Genomic DNA, 23,815 nt, shown 5'->3' with positions numbered 1-23,815 from the left:
AGACTGGTTGACTAATTTACTATAACTAATTTATTATTTAGATTTTATGACCAATAGAAGTTTATCATATTGCATGATTGACTAATTGTTTTAGCCAAACGTATTTGTGTATTAGGGAAATGTGATAGATTTATATTGGGGAAGTAAATGAGGTTTTATTCAACTTTATTAAAAATTCATGCCAATTTTTAACTTTTCTTTTTACTGTATTAATATAAAGTTTTAAAAAAGAAGGAAATAGTTTTAAAATGTTGACTTTGTAAATTTTGACAGAGTTCATTAAAGTAGATCTAGAACTGGGGTCAGCAGTGTAAGGCTAGCTTGATTCCTATTTTCTTAAAGTTTTATTGGAATATCCGTTCTCATTTGTTGGCGTATTATTTATGGCTCCTTAAGCACCATAATGATAGTTCCGTTGCAACAGACTATATGGTCTGCAAACCGAAAATATTTACTGTTTGTTCCTTTGAGGAAGTTTGCTTGACCTGTGGTCTAGAAAAATTATTACTTAGAATATTTAATATATTTATTACATGTTCTTAATACTATATTGAACATTGATTATACTTTGTTTTGAAGTAGTCTTGTGCAATGAGATTCAGTTTCTGAGGTTATAAAAAGAATTTGACATAGCAACAATTTTGAAGGAAATCTGATAAGCTAAAAAGTCTCACATTATCAGTCTAGAGACAAAAAAGCGGGTGTTCCCCATCTAAGCTCTCTGGAATTCAGTCCTGTCTCCATCATTACTAGTTTTGTGGTTTGGGGCAAGTTTCTTGCCTCACTGTGTCACAGTTTCCTCACCTGTAAGTTGGGAATACTAGTGAGTTGTCTCAGAGGATTCTTACGAGTGTTAAATGAGTTAAACCTTTAAAAGTGCTAGCAACAGGGTCTGATGTATAGTAGGTGCTCAATATAGTTAGTCATTGTGATTATTATTATCTAAATGGAATTGAAACCTCTAGTTTCTAGGATGTTGTGGGTGCTCAATAAATAATAGTTGAATTTAAACAATGATTGTTTAACAGAAAATTAAAATATTTAATTGAGAGACACAAATACTTAATGTAAGCACTAGATTTGACTTAGGATGATATAATTCCATAAGGCAAAAAAAAAATGTTTTTAATATTCCTTTCCTGTGTCACTTAGTTTTTTTGCATAGTAGTTAAAGAATTAGAATGGCTTTTAAAAAAGTTAACACTATTTTATCTGCTTTAAAAATATGTACAATTACAAGAGCCATAGAAATAGACAATAGTTATAAGCTCCCTGAGAACAGGAACTACATCTGTTCTGTTTGCTCCTGTAACACAGTGATTAGCTCAGTAAATAATAACTTGAAAATTTTTTTCAGTAAATAACAACTGAGTGAATGAATGATCTCGGATTTCTCTACATCTTTAATTCAGCCTTTTATCATCCATTAATTAATTAATCATTTAAACATTTAAGGAGAATTTTACTGCTAATTTAGGTTTTATCAGTAGGCAAGATTTAGTGCTATTGCAAGATGTGCATGGATATACTATATGTATATCTTCAAAAAAAAGTTTGGAAGAGGGTAGACAAATTGGTTAACTGAAAAGAGCAGGTAGCATAGGAAGTCAAAGTACTTACCTAGAAGCAGACTGGCTGAGTTTCAGTCCCAGCTATGTGATTTTGGTCAGGTTACTTTGTATATTTGTGCATTTGTTTTCTGAAGTGTAAAATGGTAATGGTAGTAGCAATAATACCTTTATTATAAAGTAATTTCTACATTTTGTGAGAATTAAATGAATACAAGTATAGCACTTATTCTGTCCTGTTCATATTGTTCGAATATTAATTAAATCACTAAATTCTTTGGCAGTTGTAGTTTTGCCCAGTTTTGAGAGTAGTCTAGATCACTTGTAAATAGTTTTTATCTTTATTATTATCCCTTTTTAAGGAGTTTATTGTTTTGCTCATCAGTAATCCTATTATTCCCATAGCATTGGAGGTGTTGTGCTGGTAAACTTGTCGGGGTCTGAAAAATCTGCTGGAAGAGATACAATAGGTAAGTATGTGACTCTGCATTCTTTTTGTTAAGAGTATACAAGAAAATTTTGTGCATGTCATTATGTCTTTATGTGCATGTGTGTGCAGACACACACATACAGAGGTCAGGCACTAACATGGTCTTTTTTTAACTTTTCCTTTGGAAATAATGTAAAAAATTTCAAAAATAGTTTACAGAATTTTCATATAGCCTTCACTCACATTCTCTGCTAACTATGTACATAACTGAAGTATAGTTATAAAAGTCAGGAATTAACATTGACTATCATATATATATATATGTATGTGTGTGTGTGTATATATATAAATATATATATATATATATTTTAAGATTATAGAGAGACAGGGCCTGGGGAGGGACAGAGGGAGAGGAAGGAAGGGAATCTGAGGCTCCATGCCCAATGCTGAGTCTGATGTGGGCTCAGTTTCACAACCGTAAGATCCTGACCTGAACCCAAACTGATATTATTATCCCTATGCAAATACTCTGCTGTTTAACCAACTGAGCTATCCAAGCACTCCAACATTGATTATAATTAAATTATCTGGTCTGTATGTATATCCTTTTTAACTCTCAGCATTTTTCCCACTAATGTCTGGTACAGTATCACTTGTTGCATTTAGTTTTCATGTCTCCTTAGTTTCCTTTAGTCTGGAACTGCCCCTCAGTCTTTTTTGGTGGTGGTGGTGGTGGTCTTTTATAACCTTAACACTTTTGAAGGATACTGTCTAGTTGTTTTGTGGAATGTTCCTCACTTTGGTTTGTGTGATACGTCTTTATGGTTAAATTTATGTTGTGTATTTTTGGTAAGAATACAATACAGTATTTTGGTAAGAATGCCATGGAAGTAATATTAGAATTGTCCTGATCCACATACCATATCAGAAGGCACATGGTGTTGTCCCGGTACTAGTGACTAGTTAATTTTAAGGTAGTGTATGCTAGGTTGCTCCAGTGTAAAGTTACACATTTTTTTCTTTGTAAGTAATAAGCATCTTGTGGGGAGATACATTGAGACTATGCAAATACTCTGTTTCTGTTACACTTATACTCACTAATTTTGTGATTCACTCATGTTTCTTGTCTAAAAATTTACTTCTAAGGTGAACACTCAGTTTTGATCCATTGTTTAGGTTAAGCAAAAGCAAAGATAATCAGAACCCATCTTAATGGTTTCCCTCTGGATACTTTGTTTAGACATTTGAAGTTCACTGAATGGAACGGTGCTTTCTAAATCATCTCTGGTCACTGCCCAGTGAGCCATGCCTTGAACTGTATCACCTCTTTCTCGGCCAGAGCTACTTTGTATATGTAAAACAATACACGTATTTGTTGTATATGTGTGAGATTTTTATTGATAGGCTTTCTTTTTGCTTTTTAAAAATGCTTTAGAATAATTTTTAAAAATAGATTTAATAAAACATTGGACTTTTGGATAATTAAAGTATTAAATGTGGTCACTTGCCAGACGGCACATTAATTTAGCTATTTTTAAGGACTTACCAAAATGTTTTTGAGAATGAGTTAATTATTCAGAGAACCAATATTTATTATGCCTATACTACCTTCTATTATGTTAGATATTTTAGAACAATAGAAAGTATAAGTAATGTGTTTGCAGTTTTCAAGGAGTTCTTGATTTTAATCATTAGATTTATAAAATGAAACCACTAGAGAATAAATAATCCTATACTAACCATGTAAGTATTAAGTGGTCTAAAATAGAAGACAAGGAGGATGGAAGTTCATGGAGGAGAGGGAGATGCTTTGTGGCAGAAGTGGGAATTTTAACTGGGCTTTGAAGATGGTAGTGGAATATGTAATAAAGATGATAGGTCACAGTGGGGAGGACTGTATAAGCAGTGGCTTAGAGATGGAAGGAAACATTGTTATGCCAGACAGTGTCAGGTGAAATTGTTTATGTAGGGGAAAATATGAAGTTGCGTTTCAGAATTTAGAAACAAAGTGTTGCTTATATGAGTTTTAATATTATATCATGCATGTTTGGCTAGATCATTGGATGTTTTTGCATGCATTTGTTCACTCGTTAAACTTCTTCCTCTACTCTTGAAGGGCATGAGGGAGGTGGGATTACTTTTATTTTTTCATATTTGTGTACTTCTTGAAATCACATCTGACACATAGGTTTTAAATAAGTGTGTGTTGAATGAGTTAATGAACAAATGCATTAATTCATTATGTTGATTTTTACAGGTTCCATTTGGTCTCTTGTTGGAGCTATGCTCTATGCTGTCTATATTGTTATGATTAAGAGAAAAGTAGACAGAGAAGACAAGTTGGATATTCCAATGTTCTTTGGTAAGAATATGTCTACCTGTGAGGCTACTTTCTTTGAATGATTAACTTAGGGTTTTGTTTTTGGAGGGAATAAAGAAGCCTTTCTCTTCTTCTCCATATAATTCTTTAAAACCATCAGATTTTAAAGATTATGAAGTCCAGTCTCAGTGTTTCTCTCATACCTTGCCCTGCATTATTTTGCACCTGTGATGGAATGCTCGTTTCCTCAGTGTGAGGTAAAGAAAGAAATTCCTCCTAATGCCTTTTTTGCTTTCATGTCTTTAGCCTTTGAATCAGATATTTTCTTCATTGCTATGATAGAATTACACTGTTTTAGGCATGTAAGAATATACTTGCTGTATTACACCTTTTGCTATTTTTGAATTGTTAGAAGGTTTAGATTGGAGAAACTGCTCCCAATTATATATATAATACCATTCTAGTCTATGTACTGTTCATTTAAAGTCAAGGGCCATTTAAAGGCTTACCACTGCACTTTAAGATATAGATTCTTTTATGATAAAGATTTTCAAATTACCCAATTGTAGTTTCTAGCATCAGTTCTTAATTTCGGTAAATAAAATACCTAATATGATTTATAAGCTCTTCCCTTGCCTTGTATTAGCTCAGTAAAAAACTTGTGCTCTCTGTTAGATATCTGTAGATGTCTTCCTAAAGATACCTGAGTATCACTAGATAAAAAAGCCTGGTGATGAAAGTTCGAAGTACAGCTAATAGGGAATCAGGAGACCAGGAATATGGCTGTTCTAATTTCATTTATTTCATACTCATCTGCAAAATGAGGAAATTGGACTGGATAAGTAGCTTTCAAACTGATTTGCAGAGGATCCTGTGAAGGGTGAGAGGAAGTAGAGTTGCACGCATGGTTCTGGTTCTTAGACTCTTTTGCTGCTTCAGCTAAAACAGTTCTGTTTTGGGGGCTTTTGCATTATAATTTAATTTGTAGAAAATATTTTTCTGCTAAAAAGTGTTTGAATATCTTCACCTGATGATTAACAGAAACAAAACATTTGGAAAGCTACCAGACCAAGTGATCATTCAAGTTTAAATATGGAATTCAATTAATATACCTTAAGTATGAAGGTAACTTTAGTGATGCCTTATTTTAGAGTCATAGAAAATTCCACTTGGAATGGAACAAAATGCTAATATTTTTTGAGTTGTTTTTTTTTAAGACTGACAATCTTCAGGAAAAATTGTTCAATTTATTGTTACTACAGTACACACAGTCATGTAACTTGATTGGTCTTCTTCATATATAATGTAACACAGTATTATTTTGACCTGGACCTTACAATAGGCAGGACAGAAAAGACATTAGGATTGGGTTGTGCAGGGTTCTTTAGGCATGGGGATAGAGCAGAGCATAACAGGGAACAATGTGTAGATCTATGTGATTGGACTAGAGGCTCACTTTAGGGAAGAATAGGAGGATACGCAGGCCAGATTCTGAAGAATCTGGAGAATAGGTGGAAGCAATTGGGACCTTTGTCTTTAGGTCTAAAGGTTGTTAATTTATGTGGGATTCTGTGGACTTAATTTAGCTCAGGGACCCCAAACTAGATTTGGTTTTTGGTAATGCCAAATTTTGGTGTTTTAATTACAGCTTTTTAATGTTGTGTAAGCTTGGTCCCTTTTGTATGTGTCATTTGATTTGTTTTTATTTTTATCGCTAGTTATCTTAAATTGGGTATCTTAGAAGCAGGATATGATTTCTCCCCCCCCCATTTACATTTATTTATTTATTATGTTAATCACAGGAATTTCTTGTGGGTGATTTATTGAGGGGCACTCTGCAGGGAAAACTGACAAGGAAGTAAGAAAAGCAGGATAGAGAATCAGAAAGAGCCATGTGGGCTCATGTATAACTGAGGTTTGGCCCAGTTTGGGGCATGTCGGGGCAACAGGAAGAGGGGAGGGTGAAGGAGCAGATAACACTTCAGGAGGGTGAAGAAGAAGGTACTCCTCAGAGACCTTCTGGGCTTGAGCCATTAGGATTTCAGCCATGAGCATGGCCTTGTGCATTCTTCATGAGTTAGTTGTGGGCTGTAGAGGGGGTGGGCTGATCAGGGTGGGAACTTCATGGGAAAGACAAGCTTGTTTGCTCTCCAAGACAGTTCTTCAGAGATGGTGGGTGGTTCTAAGTCCTTAGCAGCAAATAGAGAATGGACACTCCAGTCCTGTTTAGATTTAACTAGGCATCCTAAATTCTAGTTTATTATTTAGGAACAAATACAAAATACATATTTACTGTGATTTAAGTTTCTTTTAAGTAAGCTCTATAGTTACCTAATGGATCTATGATGTTCAACTGTAGAGGAAGTGCAATAAAAATTACTATAGAATTGTAAATTTTTCCTTTATAGTCTTTGTATTCACATGTAGTAACATTAAACTTACATTTCTTTAATAGTAATAGTTTACCTTTACTAACTTTTTATGCCAGGTACTGTGTTATATTGTATAAGTGTTTCATCTAATTTTCCCAGTAACCAAATTAAATGTGATTTTATGGTTATGGGTTGGAAAACTGAGGCTTAAGAGAGGTTTTGCATCTTGTATAAGGTTTACAGTACTGGTGAATGGTGGAGCTGGGATTGGAACTCAGGGCAGTCCGACTGCAGAGCACACACTTTTGCACTAAATGTTACAGCCTTCCTTTACAGATAGTCTGCATGTAGTTCATAAGTTGAGGAGCTGTTTGTGTATATATGTTATCTCACCAGTTAGCTTATGAGCTCCCTGGAAAGCAAGGACCAAGAATATATCTGGTTTGGAAACTTCTCCGTTATTCCCAGCAATAGCACAGGTGCTTTAAACATAAATATGTGTTAAATCAGAGAGCAGACTGTCTACTTCCCCATAATTAATTTGGGCTGCATATCCATACACACAGATATATCAGTTATTTCATTAAGTTTGAAGTCACTAACTTATTAGTAGCTAAGGTTAACAACCTTTCTTTTTGAATTAGTGGTTTATTCTGTAGTAGTTGCTCTGTGCAGCGTGAATAGTGGAATCTTGAAGACTCAGTGACCACAGTTGCTAGTACAGTTTTTTCCGATGTTGAGCTGCCCATATGTCTGACTGAGAGAAAGAGAAGTTCCAGTTAAGGAAACCTGTTGGAGCTCTTTGTGCAAAATCTAATGTTTTCTAATTACAGCATTATAAGTTTGAAAAACTTAAATGAATCTCAGTTACTAACTGTTGTCTCTTTTATACATATTTAGGTTTTGTAGGTCTGTTTAATCTGCTGCTCTTATGGCCAGGTTTCTTTTTACTTCATTATACTGGATTTGAGGACTTTGAGTTCCCCAATAAAGTAGTATTAATGTGCATTATCATTAACGGCCTTATTGGAACAGTTCTCTCAGAGTTCCTGTGGTTGTGGTATGTACTATTTATACCCTATGATTTATTAGATACCAGCTCATGGACTTTTGGATAGTTTAAGCATTTGTTTTCTTTTGTCTTCTGATGGCTTCTTCTGTGCACCTTCTCCCCCTACACACTTCACACTTTAATAAATTAACTCCACTAGAGCAGGAACTTTGTTTTTTAACTTCTGTACACTGACTGTATAGAGTAATACCTTATACGTAGAAGGAGCTCAATAAATATTTGTTGAATACATATTTGAATGAATGAATGCATATAAATGATCTAAATTTATAGAAGTGTTTTAAAAGTAGAATGTTATATAGATGAAAGGTGTCATTATCTAATGGAGGTTTATATTCTGAATATGAATAACATGAGTTCTGAGTGAGAATCTAGGGAACTTAAGAGACTTTGGAATGGTTGTTCATAGACTTTTTTTGTTTTATTCTTAGCACTTTTCATATAAGTGAGCTAGATATGTAACCCTGATTAATTTGAGATGTTAACATGTTTTGAAATGTTGTATCAAATATATTGATGTGTGGTAATGACCCTAAAATAGTTTGAAGACAATATCATGTATGGAATTTAAGAAATCTTTCAAATACAGAGCTTTAAAGTTAGTCATGTTACTATCTAATAGGAACCGAAAAAACACCACAAATTGTACTCTTAAGCTTCTAAATGGATTTTACGATACACAAATTAAGACCACTGACTAGTTATCCCTTGCAAAAGACTGAGACAAAATAGCCTTTTCCATGAAGACTTCCTTAATGCTCTACCTGTACTTTTCCCTCTCCTCAATTAGCGAAATTACGGTTTTCTTGATATTCTTCCACGCTTACTCCCTTTCACGTAGCACTTAAAGATAGACTTTATTTTATAGTTAATTTATGTCCTTAAGTTTTCTTTACTGATCTAAAACACTTTGATATCAGAATCCATTTATTCATTCAATCTTCCATCTTTCATTATGTGTATTTTATGTGCTATTTTTTTAAGCCAAGAGATTTACATATTTTATTTTCTGTATTAATATATATTGTATACTCTCTCATCCTATTGCTTCTTTGCTATCAATTTTGGTATTTCTTTTGTTCTCTGGTTTCTCTTGCCTCTCTCTACTCTTGATTCTGAACAGATAGAACTACTTATTGGTAGTTTTTTGATTGAACTCTGTTGAATCATGAGGGATTGTTGATATTCCATCATTTTTTACTACAGTTTAATTATGTACTCACTGTATTTTAATACAGGTTCATGTTTTCTAGGAATTTTAGTTTAAATTAGATAATTTCAAGGCAAAGTAATAGATTTGAAAGCAATTATTAAATTTTTCTTTGGACGTTAGACTAGAGAAGGGTTAAGTATGATGCCTATTACATTATTACATTAAGACTCATAATAAACAGATTATGTAACTACAAATATTAAAATGCTCATTCTTTATTGAGAGCTCCAGTTTTAATTAAACATACAGTAGAGAGTTTTATTATGTTTAGCAGAATTTAATATAGGCTTTAGGGGATGATCAAGTAGGAGTTGTGACATGTAGTCTCTCTATGTGAGCTTTTTTTTGCTCCTTTAGAAAACTTTACATTTAAATAAATAACATGTTTTAGAATTTTTTAAATTTAACTTTTTTAGAATGAAAAGAATAATACGTACAAAAGTTTACAAAAGGATATACAATGAAAAGGAAATGTTTTCTCTCTTTCACTTTAAATCTCCATTCCTTTTTCCCAGAGGCAACCATTATTAACTTCTAAACCTTCTACAAAATTTTTTACCCATGTAGAAGTGTGTATCAGTCTCCTGATCCACCCCCAATCTGTCTTACTTTTAACACACAAATGAGGACTTGCTGTGGATATTGTTTTGTACTTGCTTTTTTTCCCTGATTGTTTTGTAAATCTTTACATATCAGCAGTTAGGTTCAATTCATTTTTTAAAACCTATGTAGTGTTCTAGTATATTATGTTCCAATCCATTATGTTACATACCAGCTAGAATATAATGTGTTTTACCTGTTCCTTATATCAGCAGTTAGGTTCAATTCATTTTTTAAAGCCTACGTAGTATTCTAGTATATTATGTTCCAATCCATTATGTTACATACCAGGTAGAATATAATGTGTTTTACCTGTTCCTTATTGGTAGACATTTTAAGTTCCCAGTGCTTTGCTTTGTAAATAAAGTAGCATTGAATATCCTCCTGTTTATCTTTGCATGTATACTTAAGTAAGCTGCAGGTTAAATGCCTGTAATTGGAAAAGACTAAGTCAGTCATACGGATTTTAGATTTTGATAGAGAATTGCATTATCAATCCCCATGGAGGGAACACTATTTATTTTCCCAAATGTGTATATGAGTATGTATTGTTGAATGATAAATTGGACATTCATAGTCTTATATTATGATAAAAGCTATGTTTATCCTTACCTAGAATGGATTTTTCAGGATCTCAAGAAAGTTTATTTTTCATATATACTTTGACACTCGAGTGATTAAGAGTACTAATGGTAACGGCTCAGTAGCAGCAAACCAATCAGTAATGAAACAAACACATCCCTTAAATTCTGGGTGTTCTTGGCAACCGAACAAGTTTAAGAAGCTTATCTCTATATATTTTACATCTTTTTTTTTTTTCTTAAAGATTTTATTTATTTATTTGACAGACAGAGATCACAGGTAGGCAGAGAGGCAGGCAGAGAGAGAGAGGGGGAAGCAGGCTCCCCGCTGAGCAAAGAGCCCGATGTGGGGCTCGATCCCAGAACCCTGGGATCATGACCTGAGCTGAAGGCAGAGGCTGTAACCCACTGAGCCACCCAGGTGCCCCTTACATCTTTTTAAATCATAAGAAAATATACATTTAAATCAACTCATAATCTGCATGTAGGATGATTCCCTTTTTTTGGCGGGGCGGGGGATCAGGGTTATTATTGTATGTTTAACTATAAAAAGAACAGTAAACTTCATCTTACATAATCCAAGTGCTGAGTAGTAAACTACAGATTTCAAAGTGTGGTTGTGAGCTTTTTTTTTTGTAAATTTAAAGATACAGAATTGTCACTGATTTTTTTATTTAAAACAAACAAACAAACTGAGGTGCATTGTTAAGCCCAAATCCTGTACCATTTGTATAGATGTTGAATGATAGTACCTAGTTCTTTGTCTCAGCATTTCCTAAAGTAAGTCCCTGAAATGATAATAGATGACAAAAGGATTCAGCCATCAGCTAAATTGGGAAAAGCTGGTGTAAGTCAAACAGTTTTCTTGTTAATACTTTGTTTCAGATTCTTCATGATTGTACTTTGTGTTATAAATCTCTAAAAACATATGCCACATTAAAAATTTTTTTGACCTCTTGAACTGTCTTTTCACAGAGCAGCTCATGTGTGGTAGGAACTACTAGTGCTTGAGTTCTCTTTACTACAGTGATAAGAACTGATGGTATAGCCTCTGTTGAAATGTTGAGTGACACTTTATCAAGAGATAGGCTTTTTTGCAGGACAGTATTAATTTTGTCATATACTGAGCTAGAATTTAGTAGTTTAGAATTTCTGTGAGTCTCTTAATTATATACATTATGGTTTTATCTTGGCTTATAATTAATTAATCTATCTATCTATCTATCTATCTTTCTTTCTTTCTTTCCGTAAGTAACCTCTGCCTGCAATGTGGGGCTCAAACTCATGACCCTGAGAGCAGGAATGCTCTCAGCCAGGCACCCCTATTTTCTTTTTATACATCCACATTATTAGTCTGTATAAATGGCTTACCTATTCGGTATAATGCTTCCTTTCATTTTTTCCCTTCAACTAAATAAAACTTTCCAGAGTGGTAATTCAAAATTTGATACCAACATTGAAAATTCAAGGTGAAAAGAAAATGAAGAACTTATATTTTGGTTAGAACAATTACCACAAAAAAGGAAAACAGGAAGGAAGTATACTTTAAAAATTATCAGCTCTTTTCATTGCTAACCCAAACCAAAAGAGCAACACAAATCTGAAGACTATTTTAATTTTCATGAGAGTGAGATATTTTTGCTTTGCTGACAGACTCGTAAGTTGGGCTATCTACTTTCTTAAAAGTCTGTGTTGTGAAGTAATATCCTGAAGTTTAATTAAGCTATTTTCTTTGTTAGCTAGGTATTACAAAACTATAAGAGTTCTTTTGACAGTTGTATAAAAAATGTTAGTGAAATAGAAGCTGTACATCCAATGTTGAATAGTATGTGTAAGCAAATTTTGAAAATAGTATGAAATACTTGAAAATTTTATTCTTATATATTTGGATTTTTTAATATTTGAAGGTAAACTTTAAAAAATCATCCTAGTTGCTTTATGGCTTCTCAATCTGCCCTAAGCTTTTGTCTTTATTCCTGATATTTCATGCCTATATTTTCTTTGGTGGTTTTACTTTTTTCATATGGAAATGTTTATTTTCTTTTTTTCCTTTTTAGGGGCTGCTTTCTTACCTCATCATTGATAGGCACACTTGCACTAAGCCTTACAATACCTCTGTCCATAATAGCTGACATGTGTATGCAAAAGGTAAGGCAAACTGTTCATTAAATATTTTAGATGAATTTTTTTTGAGAGAACATGCACAAGAGAGCATGAGTGGGAAAGAGAGGCAGAGGAGAGAGAATCTCAAGCAGACTCCCTGCTGAGAGCAGGGAGCCCCTTTGGGACTCAAGCTCATGACACTGACATCGTGACCTGAGCTGAAATAAAAAATCTGACACTTAACCAACTGAGTCACCCAGGTAACCCCCATTTTAGATGGATTTTTCAAATGGAGTAGTGAAGTGAAAGTTAGGACATATGATTAAATTATAAGCCATACAACCATGATTAATAGTTGGTGCCTGCTCTGCCTCTCTAAGGTGCTTTACTATATAGAGATATAAAAAGTACCAAAGAAATGGATAATCTCATACATTTTTAACTTTTATTTTTTCTTAATTTCTAAGTTAAGGACAATATCTTAAATATAGTTCTGGTCCAGTTTGGGAGCTGGTTATTCCACATTTTGTTGGTAAGTCAGTGGTATAGAATAGGGAATGGGATATATTTTATTATATAAGTAGTAGTATTTTGATTCCTAAGATAAATTCCAAAGATTCCTTAATACTGCAGTAACATTATAGATATGAGCAACATAGAATTATGTTTCTCAGCAAATGCTCATTTCTGTCAGGACTCAGGAGGGCAGGTGCTCTGTCCCTCTTCTGTGATGTCCTGGTATGGATGCAGGGATTTTTATGGCAAACATTGGCAATGGTAACATCACAGAAAAGAGAATCTCTCCCCACAGCATGAAGCAAGGAATTTCTTTACTGCTTCTAGGAGTAACAAGGAGAAAAGAGGCATAGTATATATAGTACTAAAAGATGTAGTGTAGTCATTTATCACTCAGTTCAAAGTTTACAAACTTTGTTTTTTTGTTTTTTGTTTTGTTGTTGTTGTTGTTTTTTAAAGATCTTATTTATTTGATAGAGAGATCACAAGTAGGCAGAGAGGCAGGCAGAGAGGGGGAAGCAGGCTCCCCAGTAAGCAGAGAGCCCGATGTGGGGCTCGATCCCAGGATGCTGAGATCATGACTGGAGCCGAAGGGAGAGGCTTTAACCCACTGAGCCACCCAAGTGCCCCTGATTTTTTGTTTTTGTTTTTTTTTAAAGATTTTATTTATTTATTTGACAGAGATCACAAATAGGCAGAGAGGCAGGCAGAGAGAGAGAGGGGGAAGCAGGCTCCTCACCGAGCAGGGAGCCCGATGCAGGGCTCAGTCCCAGGACCCTGGGATCATGACCTGAGCCAAAGGCAGAAGCTTTAACCCACTGAGCCACCCAGGCGCCCATTGTTTTGTTTTTTTAAGAGAGAAAGAGTATGAGCAGGAAGAGGCAGAGAGAGAGAATCTTAAGTAGGTTCCATGCCCAACTGGAGCCTAACACAGGGCTTGATCTCAACACAGGGCTCAGTAACACACCCCTGATATCATGATCTGAGCCAAAATCAAGAGTCGGATGCTTAACTGACTGACCCCCCCAGGCTCCCCTGAACTCCCAAGTATTAAGTAATAAAATGGTGTGTGTGTGTGTGTGCATGCGTGCTTTGGTTTAATAAAATTTGAAGAGGAAATACTTAAAAGCCCAAAGGCTTATAATATATTGAAGTTAGAATCAGATTTTAAAGTGATTTTTCTTTAGATCTTTGTGCAGTTCATAGGATAAATGCAAAATATTCCAAGTGATATATATTCTAAACAATTCTGTGCTGATATTTACTTTGTTTCATGACTCAGTGAATTCTTATTTATTTGTCATGGTTAAAAACAGCTTCTCCTTAGCTGAGAATTATCTTATGTACCATGAATTTTAAAAGAATGTGAATATTATAAAATGTACATAACACTAAAGTTACACATCATTAGGTTCTTTACAGATTTGAATAATAGCGAGATCCTTCCACATCTCAGGATCTTGAATATCAACCAAACTTGCTCTAGTGAAACTGGGGAAGTATTGTTATTAGAGGATTTTGGTAGACTACTATGTAAATGAATTTTTCTGTACTATATTTTGAAAACATCAGCTTTTGCAGATTTGAAAAATAAAAATTGAAGGTTAATTTTAGGATTAAAAAAGAACTGTCACAGGGGACCTAATTTTATTAAATGATTATGTAATTTGTTTAATCAAATACTTCAAGATAGGACAAAACAGAAGAAAAGGGAAAATGAAAATAAATAAACAAATAATTGTTTGCATAATTAGAAAAACATAACCAGTCCTTTCTTGATTGTCTTCACACCTAGAATTAGCCAGTTAAATGAGTAGGGGGTGGGCCTTTTGGTGCATGGGAATTGAGGGTAAGAGGATACCTTCTAGAAAAAGTGGCAGGGTGTGTCCCAGAGCTGTAGAAACAGGAGGGACTTCTGGATGGCTCAGTCCGTTTACATTTTAGCTTCCTTAGGTTCAGGTCATGATCCAGGTCCTGAGATTCAGCCTGGTCTCAGGGACCCTGCTTAGCTACCTCTCCCTCTGCTCCTCCCCTGCTCATGCTCTCTGTCTCTCTCTTATGTAAACCAGGAGGAAAAAAAATAAATAAATAAAAAACAGGAAAATCTACTTTCACGGGGTTTTTGATTTTCATAGCCAACTGTATTTATATATAGTTTCTGAAATTAGCAGTTATCAATATCTTTTATCATGCCTAAAATAAATCATTACCTATTTAATTGGTATTTTGTGTAATAGGAAGCATCTCTGATTGTATTCAGATTTGTATTCACATATATTCAGGTTTTTAGATATTTTTTATAATGTAGACAATATTTTGTTATAATAAATGTCTTCATGTGAAAAATTGTCTTCATAGCTTGTTGGGAATCAAATTATAAGTTTTTTATTATGTGGCGACATAAATAACTTGCGTTGTTACAAGGGAACTTGGTCTTTAAAAGTCAACTAGGGTTTTACCTACCTTACAAAGTTTGCTTTTACTCAGTTATAAAATAGGCTGAATATTTATGAAGCCACTCTTATCAATTCTGTCTACATTTTTAACTCATTAGTCTTCAGTTTTCATACTTTTTCTGGTCTGGGGTCATATAAGTATATCATGGTTTTTCTTGATTATGTATATTCTTGCAAATATTCCTGGAATATGTTATAACAGTAATTTGATAACAGCATGAAGGCTTTTTAGTTTCTCTTACTGAATGCTCTTTTCCGGGTCTTAGACTGAAAGCCCATGTGTGTATCAGTCAAGCAGGACATGCAATGTAAAAGTTGTCAGTGATTATTCTTGTGTTATGCATTGTGAGTCCCTCATAAAAAATATTCTCATAAAACCCCATTACTCTGACTAATGGTCCTATGAAATGAAGTAGTATCCACCAGAGGGAGTCTTGCCTGTGATCCTAAACCTCACTTTTTTTTTTTTTTTTTTTTAACACTTAAAGAGGGCAAACACAGTTTTTCTGATCTATTTTAAAGACAGGAGTTACTATTTTCATCATTATTTGAAGGAGATCACACCAGTGGGTTGCAGTAAGTCTCAGTCAGTGCAGCCTTCTTTGACAATTTTTTTGATCTTTGTTGTATCTAGATGGCGTTTCTTCACTTTATGGCATCTCATTATTTTTAATTTTCTTGAGAACCCTGATAAGATGATGTACTGGGGGCTTAGCTTTGATGATATCTGAGGGGCTTTTCATCAGCTCTGCTTGCTGCTTGTCTTTTCTGGCTCACATTTTAGTAAAAGTATTCCTATTTGTCATCTTTATTTTACTTAGCCATGATTTCCTTTTGAAATTTTTCATTTGTTACTACAGAAACAAACTAGTTTTAAGAGTCAGGATTAGAATTTTTTGCAAATTGTTAATAAAAGGTTTGCAAAAGTTGCACTTAAGTGTTTATCTGTTTTTGGTGCCATCTTTAAGACACTGTCACATAGCACAACATATCCCAGCATACTGTAACATAGTTTTTAAAAATGTGAGTTTTTGAAGGTGACTTTAGACACTGAAGGGGAGGATCTACTTGAAAGTCAGCAGTAATCAGTTAAAAAAAAAGAAAAAGGGCATCATGATGTAGAAGACAAAGTTTAACGTTTTGTAATTCCGCTCCCGGATGTATTACACTTAATAAATGAAAAGTGTGCCTTCTGGCTTTCCTTTAGACCCTTTCCCAAACAGGACATAATTTTGTTGGTAATTTAAGCAAGAACCATACGTTGATTTCTGAATCCTCATACTTAATAACATACTGTCAGTGCTTAGTATTCTTGGTGTTTTAAATTATTCCTGCAAATTTTCATAAATGGAAAACTTATATTAAAGGAGAAAATTATCTTAATGATAATTTTGGGTTTTTTTTTTGTTTTTATTTTTAGGTGCAGTTTTCTTGGTTATTTTTTGCAGGCGCTATCCCTGTATTTTTCTCATTTTTTATTGTGACTCTCTTATGCCATTATAATAATTGGGATCCTGTGATGGTGGGAATCAGAAGAATTTTTGCCTTTATATGCAGAAAACATCGAATTCAGAGGTAGGTTTGGTTCTAATATAAGTTTTCAAAAAGATATTCCTTGCTAAATAAACTGGAAATCATATGCTGGCCTAGTATGAAGGATTATTGAAAGATTATTGTTTATATATGTATTATGTCAGGTAAAATAAGTTGTTGAGATACTTTGGGTGGTAAGATAGTTTCTTCACAACTACTTTTAAAAAATGTTTTGATTTACAGGTAAAACCTAAGTGCTTATTGTTTTGGTGTAATGAATTTAAACGTAGAAAAAGTGTTCACTGGTGTGAATAAGATTTATAATAAAACATGATAACACTGCCTCAGATTTTTTCATTTTTTTCTTTTTTAAAAGATTTTTATTTTTGCATCATACTATAATCAGAACTTGTGGCAAGTTGTTGAGAAATCTTGCCCTAATTTTAGTTCTGATCTCACAGCATCAAACAATGGAATAGATAATTTTTAAGAGCTCTTTTCAGTTTTAAAGCTTTCCTTAACTATTACCATAATTTTTTTTTAAGGGTTCCTGAAGACAGTGAACAGTGCGAGAGTCTCATTCCTATGCATGGTGTTTCTCAGGAGGATGGAGCTAGTTAGCTGTTGTCTGTAGTCCAGGTTTGTATAAGCTTCTTTATTCCTATAATGCTCAAATACAGAATTGGTTTTCCGTAATTAGCTTTTTCAGGGAAGCATAGTCTAGAAGGTAAAAGACGAGCTCTAGAGTCACACTGCCCGGGTTCCAATTCTAGCTTCTCCATGTACTTAGCTGTGTGATCTTATGCAAGGTTATTAACCTGTCTGTGCCTCAGTTTTCTTATTTGTGGAATGGGGTTACAGTAGTCCCTCTCTCATTAGATTATTGCAAGTATTAAATACTTGGTAAGTTGAAACTATGCAAATGAAGTGATCCAACGTTTAACTATTACTTTTATTCATACTAAGAATATCTTTTTATGTAACAGTACACTTTAGAAAGATATTTTTCCTGTAGTATAAAAGTAAAAAAAAAAAGGTATTATTTTGGTGTATATCCAGTCTTTTCTCTATACATGTGTGTGTGTTTTCCCTAACTAGCATAGTGTATATCCTGATTGGCTAGGATTTTTCACTTACTGTTTCAAGAACATTTCTCCATTCCTAAAAAATTTTAAGAAATACTATCTTTCCTTATATTTATGACATGAAAAATGAGTACATGATATTTTATGTATTTTTATGTATTTTTATCTTTCACTGAATGAATGCCTGAAATACATCCAACATACATTTTTGGCATGTATAAAAGTGATTATATATTCATTTAGAGTGAGAGATCACAGTAAATTATTGAAATTTGAGAGCTTCAGGTCCCTTTTATATTGAAATGTTTCCTGATTGCACTGAGCTTCCCTGGCTCACCTAGAACACTGAACAGCTACTGTCAACTCCCTGCACTCAAATTGGACTTTGAAGCTTAATTGTTATTGTCTTCATGGTAAATTTACCTCTGACCTAGGGCTAATTGTCTTGGTTCTGGGTTTCTTTGGTCAACCAGTTTTTTATTCTAGCTTTTATTGTTATGATGGTTATACATGCACATAGTTCACAGAGTTAGAATTCTACAAGATTTCTTGTACAAAGCAGTTGCCACCCACTCTGTACTGCCTGTTCTGCTTTCGCTCTTGTCCTACTCTGAGGAATCACTTTAAACTCGTAGTCTCTTGTTTTGATCCCTGCTTCCTGCTTTCCCACCCATGCCACACACAGTCTCTCTAAGTATCCTGCTTATACTTTTATTTCTTGATTTCTCCATTTTAGGCATCATCAGTCTATTTTCCCACTTTGGTAGATGAGGATAGATTACTTTCAAGTTTCCCCCTCCTTTGTCTCCACCCAATTTACCTGCCTTCTCACCTCCTGATCTCAGTGTAGTTATTGTATAATTCTGGATAGATCTATAAGCAGTGTTTACAATGTTATGATTATATAAGTGTTATTCGGGTAACTGAGTCATGTTGGATTGTGCCTGGCATTTCCCCAGTCCAGAGACCCTCTATTTACTCCTTATAGAAAATAAACCTCACATCTTCTCCTGGGTTGGAGAAGAGGCACTTGACAAGCTGTGAAAAGTTAGGCAGGGTAACTGAATGTGTAGCTTTTTCTAAAAACCAAGCTAATTTTCTTGTTCTTTGGTGTTCCTTCACCCCTCTTTTTAGAGAGATCTGGCTGGCTGTTGTTTTCTTGTCTCTGCTCTGCTCTTTGTTCATGTGATTTATTCCTTAAAAAAAAAAAATCCCTTTATTGTTCGTCTCCTGAGCTTTTGGGGACAGAGTGGAACTAAATATGTTTACTTGCCATCTTCAAGCTAAAAAAAAAAAATCCATACAGTTATTCTTTAAAGCGTTTTAGTACTGTAATTTATGCACGCTCTCCCTAGTATGCTGTTCATTATTCCCACGTTCACACTCATGCCCACCCCCACCCAGGCAAGGATTCAGTATTTTTGGAAGTGAGAGTTGGATAAAGGGGAGATTGTGAAGATGGACTGCAGTAGTGTTTAAAGGACAGGTGTGGCAGGAGTCTTGTCTCCATGGGGTAATGATGGGGTATGCCATGAATAAAACTGTTACTATGCTGTCTTACTAAGCAGTGTTGGCTGTCAGCCTTCAACAGTAGTATGGAACTTCCTTCTGTGAGTTCTTAGTACTCACCTCCAGTTCCAGGTTCCAGTTATTAAGTACATAAACTGTGTTTGATATATATTTCAATGTTAAGATAATTTGCTTTTTGCAGTAACTAGAAAATTAAAGCTGTGACGGTTATAAACTAATGACGATTTTATGTTTGTTTTTATTTTTAGCTTGATAATGGAACATTATGCAGCAAAGAGACAATCTCTGGCAAGTTTTTGTAGAAAATGTTTCAGTGCCTAGTCTGAAAAATAACAGTTTCAGTTGTTTGGAACTCTAAAATATATTTTCCTCATATCGGTTTTCTTCATTTCATAATGAAGTACTTTGCTATGTAGCTGTGTACATATCACTACAGTTATAGGAAGTTCCAATCCACAGTCCCTCTAAAGGACCAACCTGCCTTACACATCTCAAGGAATTCAGCTGATGAAATAATTTGACTAATCAAGGAATAGAATTCTAATGTTCTGGACACTTTATTTTCACATATTATTTGTTAAATGCTGGCCTATATTATGAAAATGTTTTCAAGAAATCATTTAAGTATATAGATCAGTATTTCTTAACAGATAAAGTGATGAAGTAAGCTGCCTATAATAGGTACGGATTATATTTTTGAGTTTAGTAGAATATTGCAAATTAACAACACAGAAAAAATGCTTAATTTTATGCAAGTGTGTCCATGTTAATTTAGTGGGACTTTAAAGATCACACTACATAAACTGTATTATCCTTTCCTAGCATTAGGTGCCTTGTATTTTAAATCTGTGACAAACTATGACAAATTTTTAAAGGGGAAATATTATTGTAAAATGAAGAGTTAAGTATTTCTAAAGGCTCTATTGCTGTAAATTTAATGGTTAAAGCTCTGCTTAATTTAGAGTTTTGAAGAAATATTCTGTCTTCAATTAAGACATTTTCATAATGGAATGATTTAAATTGAAGTGATAAAGAGTATTATTAAAATAAAATGTTTATATATATGTATTTGTGTATGACAGATCTATTAATTGGTTTCTGATTATTTTTCATATATAAATGTGCCCAATTACTCCAGACCTGGATGCCTCTACTTTTCCTAAATAAATAATTAATGACTAAAATACCAAAGAAGGCAAAAAAAGGTTCTACTTTAAAAATTTCATTTGAATTTTTCCTCTACCAAGCTTCAATATAAAGTACTCTTAATTACAACTCTTATTAAACTTAGGTTTTATGGTGTACTTCTTGTGCAACTGCCCCTGTTCACTGTGGAACATCAGTGGATGAACATGTCTCAGGATTCATCTAGACCCATTTCCTTTTCAAGTCGTGTGAGAATAGTTCATTTCTCTTCAAAGTTTCTTAACAGTTCTGACTTTTAAAATTCCCTCTACAGTATTTAGCTTCAGTTCATCTTATTCACAATCTTAAAGTTGCTTTGGTGTTACCATGAGTTGAAAATGGAATTTAGCCATCTTTTTGCTTGTCCTGAGAACTTTCGTGTTAAAAGATTGTTTATGATACTCTGTTTAAAAAACAAACAGCTCTTCTCCTATTTGGTGCAAGCAGTAATTCTTATTAAGCTGAAATTAATACTGATTTTGTTACCTTGAGTGGGAAAAGGCATGTAAAAAGTGCAATTCTAATGAATTTTTTTTTTTTTTAAAGAACTTAAGTAACATTTCAATTCCTCAAAGACTAATTTCAGTTGTGGTTTATTATCTAGATACCTTTACTTCCTGTTTGTGCTGTTCGACAGCTCACCAATACCTTCAGCAAGTTACAAGCTAAGATAGCTGAAACAGTAAAGGCAGAATTCAACTTTTAAATTATTCTGCAAAAATGGTAGGAGATGAGGTTGAACTTAGAGACTTTTGGTTGGTCATGTGCTCTGTGTTCACGTGTCATACAGACCCGGTGTTGTCACTCAGGACTCATTCAGCTTGGTTAACATGCTGGATGGATCATGCAGAGGACTTCCTCCACCAGGCTGCTGGGACTTTTTGTTGGTTTGTCTTTGTGTTTGTGTGTATGTGTGTGTTTAAGAACAACCTCTGTAGAAGAAAGCATCATTAAATCGGTTAACTGCAAGTATGAATTATTGCTGCTTTGCTTACCTACCTATTATCTTTTCTCCCAGGTTTTATTTGTCTGAATATTTTTTTTATATATATATATAATTTGAATACTGCAGCCATAAGAGTAAGCAATTGAGGACTTCCTTTTTGCACCTTTGTAATTAAGGGTTCATCTTCTCAAGAAATGAAGTTGTGGATTACTTCCATTCTGTGGTTTCCCAGAAATGTAGGTGTCAGGGCACTCAGATCATAGCAACCATATTGCCAACCTTTGGAAATGTTGGGAGGGAGGGTTACATTCTGGTGACTGCTCATATCCTTCCTCTGTTCAAGGAAGTGTTGGCCTACAGTCATATTTTCTGAATCTAAAGACCAAATAGTGATTTCTGATACTTTTTTGCAGTCTTCTACTTTTCTTTCTATATATGTAATTTAAATTCCACTGTTGAATAATGCTTCAAATTATGACCTTAATTGAAGGGAGTTTGCTGTTTTGTCAGACTTGATGTTTGATGAACATCAGATTCTACTGAAACAAAACTGAGAAATGAAGTAGCCTTATAGGTGCTTAGATGAATGCTTTTTGGAGTTCAGAAAAGCCCTTAGGTATATGCAGTGCACCTGTACGTACTCCTTTAAATAAAAAAAAGAAATTAACATATGGGCTTCTATCTGCCTGGTGTAATTAATTACTTACATTAAACTGATTTTTCCCTAGTAGCTGATAAATAAAGTTTACTGTTTTTGTAGAAGTAAGCTCACAAGGTTAAATGTGAATGTTCTCAAAGGTATTCAGCCTCGTTTCAGGAAGAATGCCAATATCCCCATCACAGTCAATCATGCAGAGCCAGTTTGGGGTTGCAAGGTATGACTTCTCTGAAAGCCAAAGATTTTCATAAGTCAGGATACTAAGGTATGTAGCACTAATCCTCAGTGTGCTGGCTGAAGAAACAAAATATCTTTAAAGAAGGATAAAGTAGGACTTAATTAGAAGATATTTTCTCCAGAATAATACTAGCAAATAAATGAAACATTATTTTTTTTTTAAGATTTTATTTATTTATTTGACAGAGATCCCAAGTAGGCAGAGAGGCAGGCAGAGAGAGAGAGAGAGAGAGAGAGAGAGGAGGAAGCAGGCTCCCTGCTGAGCAGAGAGCCCGATGCGGGACTCGATCCCAGGACCCTGAGATCATGACCTGAGCCGAAGGCAGCGGCTTAACCCACTGAGCCACCCAGGAGCCCTGAAACATTATTTTTATTTTAAGCAATTCTAAAATTGCTCTCTTCATGTCTCCCTCCTTTTCTTTTGAAATATTCTCTATTACTAGATATTTTAGGAAGAATTCACAGAAATACATAAATAGTATTTGAGATATCTGCAGATTTAATTTTTGTAGCTAAGTTTGTGTGATTTTTTTTTTAAATGGTGACATGGCTAACAGAAGATTTTCAGTATACAGAATTTGAAGTTAGGTTTCTGTTCTAGTATGTATGTTGTGTACCAAAATTTCATTTAGACAAATTGAGGTACATCTTTTCATAGACTTGCAATTTTTAGACTGCCCCCCATTTCCTTTTTTAAGTAGTACCAGCCTTATCTGTCTCTACAAAACTTTTGTTTTGTATTTAAAGTACTGTATGTACACAGGAAATTTTCCTTTAAATCTTAAGAGCCTTTAATAAGCAGGATAGACGAGGAGTTCATTACAGATTAGAAGCAAATAACGACTTGGGAATTTACTGTTACATTTACATGAAGCTTTACTGTTTTGCCTCCAGGCATAAAGATTGCGTGATGATGGAAATGTTGATTAACTTGAACTCTTTAGATCACCTTATTTTCATCCTGATTTTTGGTTATCTAGAAAAATTGTGATTTATATATTTTTAAAACTAAGCATCATATTAATGTCATTGTATTTTATTTATGTATTTTTAAAGATCTGTTCATTTGAGAGAGAGCCCAACGACAGGGAGGTTGGAGGGGCGGTGGGCAGAGGGAGAAGGAGAGTCTCAAGCAGACTGAGGTGGGGCTTAATCTGAAGATCTGAGATCACAATGCACCCTCAGTCTCTTAACCAGTTGTGCCACCCAGGTGCTCCATGTCATCGCATTTAAAACAATGCTTTCCTATAAAATTTCTCATGTGTAATATACATTAACTACTAAAGTGTCAAACAAGGAAATCATGGATGTAGAGTTAAGGAAAAATTAAGGAAAGTAATTAGTGGGATCCTTGTCAAGTTTTGGGATCAAGGTGATGCTGGCCTCATAAAATGAGTTTGGAAGTTTTCC

The 23,815-nt window shown here is 34.2% G+C and overlaps 1 protein-coding gene across 2 annotated transcripts in view; it reads left to right on the top strand.

Moving 5' to 3' along the window:
• SLC35F5 (solute carrier family 35 member F5) overlaps positions 1 to 20,447 on the top strand; it is a 36,847-nt gene extending 16,400 nt beyond the window's left edge. For both annotated transcript variants that reach the window (XM_059394417.1, XM_059394416.1), the window contains 7 exons: positions 1,974 to 2,038; positions 4,256 to 4,360; positions 7,591 to 7,750; positions 12,214 to 12,304; positions 16,652 to 16,806; positions 17,310 to 17,403; positions 19,628 to 20,447. In XM_059394417.1, coding sequence (XP_059250400.1) covers positions 1,974 to 2,038; positions 4,256 to 4,360; positions 7,591 to 7,750; positions 12,214 to 12,304; positions 16,652 to 16,806; positions 17,310 to 17,385 — 652 coding nt within the window. In that variant the 3' untranslated portion in view covers positions 17,386 to 17,403; positions 19,628 to 20,447. The remainder of the gene's footprint in view (positions 1 to 1,973; positions 2,039 to 4,255; positions 4,361 to 7,590; positions 7,751 to 12,213; positions 12,305 to 16,651; positions 16,807 to 17,309; positions 17,404 to 19,627) is intronic.
• The last annotated feature ends 3,368 nt before the right edge of the window (positions 20,448 to 23,815 follow it).

Source organism: Mustela nigripes, chromosome 3, assembly GCF_022355385.1.
Source record: "Mustela nigripes isolate SB6536 chromosome 3, MUSNIG.SB6536, whole genome shotgun sequence".
In the NCBI taxonomy this organism is placed as follows: Eukaryota; Metazoa; Chordata; class Mammalia; order Carnivora; family Mustelidae; genus Mustela; species Mustela nigripes.
This window is presented reverse-complemented; position numbering and strand designations above follow the sequence as displayed.